Source organism: Otolemur garnettii, unplaced genomic scaffold (genome assembly GCF_000181295.1).
Source record: "Otolemur garnettii isolate 467f Iridium unplaced genomic scaffold, OtoGar3 scaffold00181, whole genome shotgun sequence".
In the NCBI taxonomy this organism is placed as follows: domain Eukaryota; kingdom Metazoa; phylum Chordata; class Mammalia; order Primates; family Galagidae; genus Otolemur; species Otolemur garnettii.
In genome coordinates this window covers 967,727-973,655 of record NW_003852576.1, presented here as the reverse complement: position 1 = coordinate 973,655, position 5,929 = coordinate 967,727, and the positions used below count along the sequence as shown (strand labels likewise).

The 5,929-nt window shown below is 34.4% G+C and overlaps 1 protein-coding gene across 1 annotated transcript in view; it reads left to right on the top strand.

The window, feature by feature from the left end:
• PDS5A (PDS5 cohesin associated factor A) overlaps positions 1-5,929 on the top strand; it is a 118,389-nt gene that overhangs the window by 80,561 nt on the left and 31,899 nt on the right. Inside the window, exons 17-19 of the mRNA XM_023507417.1 lie at positions 1,328-1,488; positions 4,091-4,214; positions 4,934-5,092. Of these exons, the coding sequence (XP_023363185.1) occupies positions 1,328-1,488; positions 4,091-4,214; positions 4,934-5,092 (444 nt within the window). The remainder of the gene's footprint in view (positions 1-1,327; positions 1,489-4,090; positions 4,215-4,933; positions 5,093-5,929) is intronic.

Here is a 5,929-nt window from a genome sequence, read left to right as displayed (position 1 = left end):
AAGATTTTTATTATATTTTTAATAATTGTGAGTTATGTTTTTAAGTAGGCTTAAAAGTGAAGCTACTGTTTTGTTTTGGTTTTTTGAGACAGAGTCTCACTCTGTCACCCTCAGTAGAGTGCTATGGTATCACAGCTCACAGCAACCTCAAACTCTTGGGCTTAAGTGATTATCCTGCCTCAGCCTTCCAAGTAGCTGGGAATACAGGTGCCCACCAAAACAGCCAGCTGTTTTTTGTTGCATTTGTCATCATTTTAGCTGGCCTAGGCCAGGTTTGAATCTGCCAGCCTTCGTGTATGTGTTTGGTGCCATAACCACTGGTGCCGAGCCCAGACTGTTTTTTGTTGTTGTTGTTGTTGTTGGAGTTGTCGTTGTTTTAGCTGACCTGGGCCGGGTTCAAACCGACCAGCCTTGGTGTATATGGCTGGTGCCCTTTCCACTGAGCTGTGGGTGCCATCCGCAAGCTACATGTTTTTAATAGGTTTCTCTTCATTCCACTTTTCAGATATACTTTTGTAAATAACTTCAGTCATATAGCTAAATATCATTTTAAGCCTCACAAAATGAGATAGCCTCTGCATTTTATGACTCATTAAATAAATCCTTATTGAATTAAGTTACTGCTCAATTCCCTCTTCTCCCTGCTTCTGTAGTTTTAAGCCCTTACTCCTGAACTGAGTTGTATATACTTTTGGAAGGTAAACTTTGTAGACATGCCATATGTAACATATTTAAAATTCTTTCAGGGTAAGCTGAGGCTCCTGTCATAATAAGAACAGTTCTATATTGTGATCTTAATTAAAACTGCTCAGTGTCTTTGTTGATAGTTATTATGAGAGGACTTTTTGTGATTTCATTTAACATACTTTCTCATAGTTTTTCTTGTTGCCATTCAAATAAAGCTCTGGGTTAGGATTTTGGTTTACACTACACAAAAGTTGAGTCATTAAGTATAAAGTTTTTATTTCAACTACACATTCATTCCCCTAAATAACAATATATTTTTTAACTGATAATAGTGATTAATATTGGAGATCACACTTCATAAAAACGCTGTGTTTTTTGCATGCCATGTAGCAGAATAGCGAGGTAAAGAAGAAAATAGGGCAAAGGCTGTGTATCAGGAAGTACCTGGAAGCTACCGCACAGTATTTCTGTTAATGTCTCATTAGATCCAGCAAGGGAAGCAGACAGATGTAATCTCTGTTCTGTGCAACTAGCATATGTACTCTGGAATTTTAAATTTTATTTATTGCAAAAGTAAATCTCATTTTTCAATAAATTAAAACCATTGTCTGTATTTCTAAAGCTATATCTATTCCTCTAGGTTCTGTCTTTCACACATCCTACCTCGTTCCACTCTGCAGAGACATATGAGTCCTTGTTACAGTGCCTAAGAATGGAGGATGACAAAGTGGCAGAAGCTGCCATACAGATTTTTAGAAATACTGGCCACAAAATTGAAACAGACCTTCCCCAAATACGATCGTGAGTATTGTTTTCTCCCTTAGTAAACACAAGCTCTTAAGTGTGGGAGTCATAGAATTGTTGTTTTCCTTTAACATAGGAAGATAGGAGAGAGGAAAGACACCTTTTATTTAGAAGCTACTTTTCTGTATCCTCTTTTATTTTATCTATTTCTTGACTCAACATTCTTCCCCCACCATGAGAATGTAGGCAGAATAACAAACTGAAATTATTTATTTATAACAAAATGATTGAAAGTTATTAATAATTAAAAGTTATCTTGAAATTTAGTGTTTTCTTATATTTGTGATTAATACAAATTTCTAATCTGTGTATATTCATCTTTTTTTCTCTCTGGATTATAAATTCAGTAACTACCACCTTCTTAATCTACCAGAGAACAAGGCAGTCAGATAGTGTGCTTAATATAAAGCATTAGTTATACAGTTGTGGAGTTTGGTACTTTGATCTCTTCCTCTCCATCGGCTTCTATCCCCTTATAAGAATGAAGTACATTTTGCTATTTTACTTTGGAATTTTAAAGAGGTTAGGGTCAACCTTGTGCTTAGAATTTAAAAATGTAGAAGACATCTGTTAGAGGAAGAACACATTGCTGATTGCTGTGGAAGCTGCAAGTAGTTCATGGTGTATCCAAACGCATACTGGTTTTTCTTCACAAGATAATGGGACAAGTAGACTGCTAAAGTTTTAATTAAATTTGTGAGATAATAGTTTAATTTGTGAAATAATTCTATATTTATTATACATTCTCTTCATTCTCAGCACTGTACTGGCTAATACAACAGAATTACCACAGTCAGTCCCTGCCCTCAAGGAGTTTATAGTCTAGAGATAATAAACTTTATGCACAGTAGGATAAAGTTTCTGGTGAGTTTTTCAAGGTAGGAAAACCTATACATTTTTTAAGGCAAAGGATCTATTCTTAAAGGAATTCTGTTCCAAAGGAAGCAATAGAAAGATAGCTATAGGTGAGTTAACTTTTTACATAAGAAATAAAACCTCTGGAGACCAATAGACTAGTGGGTAAGAAAGAAGATAAAAGCAAAAATGCACAACACTGAGCACCTTGGTCACAACCTTGATAGCATCATCGGATTCTAGCACCCGGGGAAGAAATAGGTTGAAGTTGATTCTTCTGTCACTTCATATGACTACTGAAAGTTAATGATGCATTTAATAACAGTTTTATTAAAATTATGTCTTACTTGCCTACTCACCAGTGTTATAAGGAATGTTACTCTGATAAATGAGTTTGTGAAAGGAAGACTGAACAGGTGAGAGGAAAGACAACTTTTATTTAGAAGCCCAGTCAAGTCTCAGTTAAGGAAGTCTAATTGAGCACAGAAACCCCCTATCCTAGTTCCAAATATCTGTGCGGAAAAACTTGAGGCATAGTCACATTTGTCAAATCAAACTTACACTAACTAGCGTATATTCCAGTTTTGAGTTAAGGTGCATGGCCTGGGGCCTGCGGTATTGCTTTTCATATCTAGCCTTCCATTATCATAAGAGAACCAATGTCACCAGTGTATTTGATACTATCAATTTAATCTATAAAATAGGATTTGTTCTAATTGTATTAAGTGCATGACAGGTATCTTTCTTTAAATTTTTATTTTGCTTTATAAATTTTCTTCTGACTATAAATACTTCATTGTAAAAAAACTAAAAATTGAAAAATAAAAAGATTCACTATTAACATTTTAAGATCTATAATAATGGTTATTCATGTACTTGATCTGTGTGTCTCTTATAGGTTCATATAAACAAATTATTTTCTTCATTCTACCTAATGTTTTTCCATTTCATCACATTTAACATTTTAAGACTAAATATTTTTTCACATTGCTCTGTAGGAAGACAGTTTTCAAATACTTTGGGTTTTGAAACAAATGGTTATCTTTAAATCCCAACTCTACCATTTCCTGTTTTTGTGATCTTAGGAGGCTTAAATACCATCTTTGTGCTTTAGTTTTCTCACTGTATAATGGTTTATTACAGTAGTCCTCTTTGGATAGTTGTGAACATTACTTGGATTAATCCATTTAAAAAACACCTAGAATGATGCCTGGCACATGTAATCAACAATTAGATATTTTTGTTATTAAGTGTTGATATCTTTAGATAGTATTATTACCATTCTACCACTAAATATATGTGTGTCTTTGTATACTTTATTTCACTGTTACCATTTCAGCTGTTTAATAAAACTTGGCCTTTTGCTATTCTTTTTCCATGACTGCTTTGAAATAACTGAGGGAAACTGCAAAATTAGGAATATCTACTTAGAGAGTAATTGTAAAAAATATGTCATCGGACGAGCTTTAGATTATAAATTAAGGGGTGGCTTGTTTGTTCTTTTTCCATATTCATGAGGTAGCTTTAAAATGAAAATCGTTTTCCTCAAGTAGCCTTTTTCTTGAGGCATTGTATTTCTTGCTTTCGGAACAGAGAGGGAGCTTTAAATCTTTCTACAGACTGATAAATTTTAAGAGATGCTTCTCTACCAACATACATTCAGATAGGGAAATGGGAGACAACCGAGAGAATACTTGTTGGTTTATGGACTTAAAAAAAAAAAAAACTATATTATTTTTTGCAGGACCTTAATTCCCATTTTACATCAAAAAGCAAAGAGGGGTACTCCACACCAAGCAAAACAGGCTGTGCACTGTATACACGCCATATTCACAAATAAAGAAGTCCAGCTTGCACAGATTTTTGAGGTATATATAATACATAGGATGTGTTTATATTGGTCTTTATTTTTTAAAGCTCTGTGGTTTGATGAAGATGAAAGCTAGATTTTTTTTTTTAAGCTATTTATAGGTAGCCCTACCCTAGAATATAAATTCCTTGGGAGCAGGGATTCTATTTTATTCAGCAATGTATTTCCAGCCTTTGAATCAGGTTATATGTTCAGATGCTTCATAATGAAGGATGTGTGTTTGTGTTGGAACATTTTACTTAATTTTAGCCTTTTACTCTCAGTTGTCCGTTTATCTGGATGGCTTTGAACAAATAAGTTGAAAGTACTTAACAATCCTACCTGAAAATTAATCCTGTTTCCCTTTCTTTACATATGATTCCTTATTTTTGTAATTCTAATTCATTTAAGATATCCCACAGGATAAGAAGTTCACTAACACAGTAGACATTTTGTTGTAGATGAGTTGAAAATAATGCTGATTTGATCAATCAGAAACATTCTTGTTTTTACTTTTACTTAAGCTGTATATTTTTTCTTTTTGCTACATTTTGTGAGTCTTATAAAATTTAGTTGGTAAATTAAACACATGTCTGATATGATTTAAGTTATAATTTTATCATTAAAACAGATTGGTTTGGGCATGATAAATTCAGGAGGACTCAGGAAAATTTATTGTTTCCATAGAATATATATTTATGAAACAAATTGGTGATTTTGTCTGTTTTATTTTTATAGCCTCTCAGTAGGAGTCTGAATGCTGATGTACCAGAACAACTTATAACTCCATTAGTTTCGTTGGGCCACATTTCTATGTTAGCACCAGATCAGTTTGCTTCCCCAATGAAATCTGTAGTAGCAAATTTTATTGTGAAAGATCTGCTAATGAATGACAGGGTAAGTTCCTCATTTAATTAAATGTAGAATTATATAAGTTAGATGCTTTTCTCCTGACCTGAATGTCGTTACACTAAACAAATTGTTAAAATGTAAGTGGATTTGACTTTTGATTATTCGAAGTATAATTATATTGCAGTTTTGGTACTAGATTAATCGAATTGTATGTGTGTTCTAATCTGTCTGGGTTTGAACCCAAGAATGTATATATTGAAAAAGCTCCTTGAATGATTTCTGGGACAGCTCTTGATTTTGAATAACTACTTTACCGAATGTATCTACATAATAATGGAGTAAAGACACATGCTGGGTCATCATGGATGACTTTCAGATAAGTGTTAACTTCCCACAAATCCAACCTTTCCAAACTTCCTTAACCTTCCTCAATAGTCTAGTAGTCCTGAGCCCTCAATATCAGGAAATCAAAAAGACACCTGCCAGTATACTTTTCAGCATCTGCCTGCCCCTCCCCACTTTTGAATGTTATAGACATAGAGGGAAGAATATGATCTAAGTCTCTTTTCCCACCCCACATATCCATGCTGCTGTGGGTACTCTTTTTTTTTTTTTTTGACACAGAGTTTGACTATGTCGCCTTCGGTAGAGTGCTGTAGCATCACAGCTCACAGCAACTTCCAACTCTTGGGCTTAAGAGATTCTCTTGCCTCACACTCCCAAGTAGCTGGGACTATAGGCGCCCACCACAATGCCCAGCTATTTTTATGTTGCAATTTCATTGTTGTTTACCTGGCCCTGGCTGGTTCGAACCTACCAGCCTTGGTACATGTGGCTGATGCCGTAACCACTGTGGTACAGGCACCAAATGCTTTGGTTTTT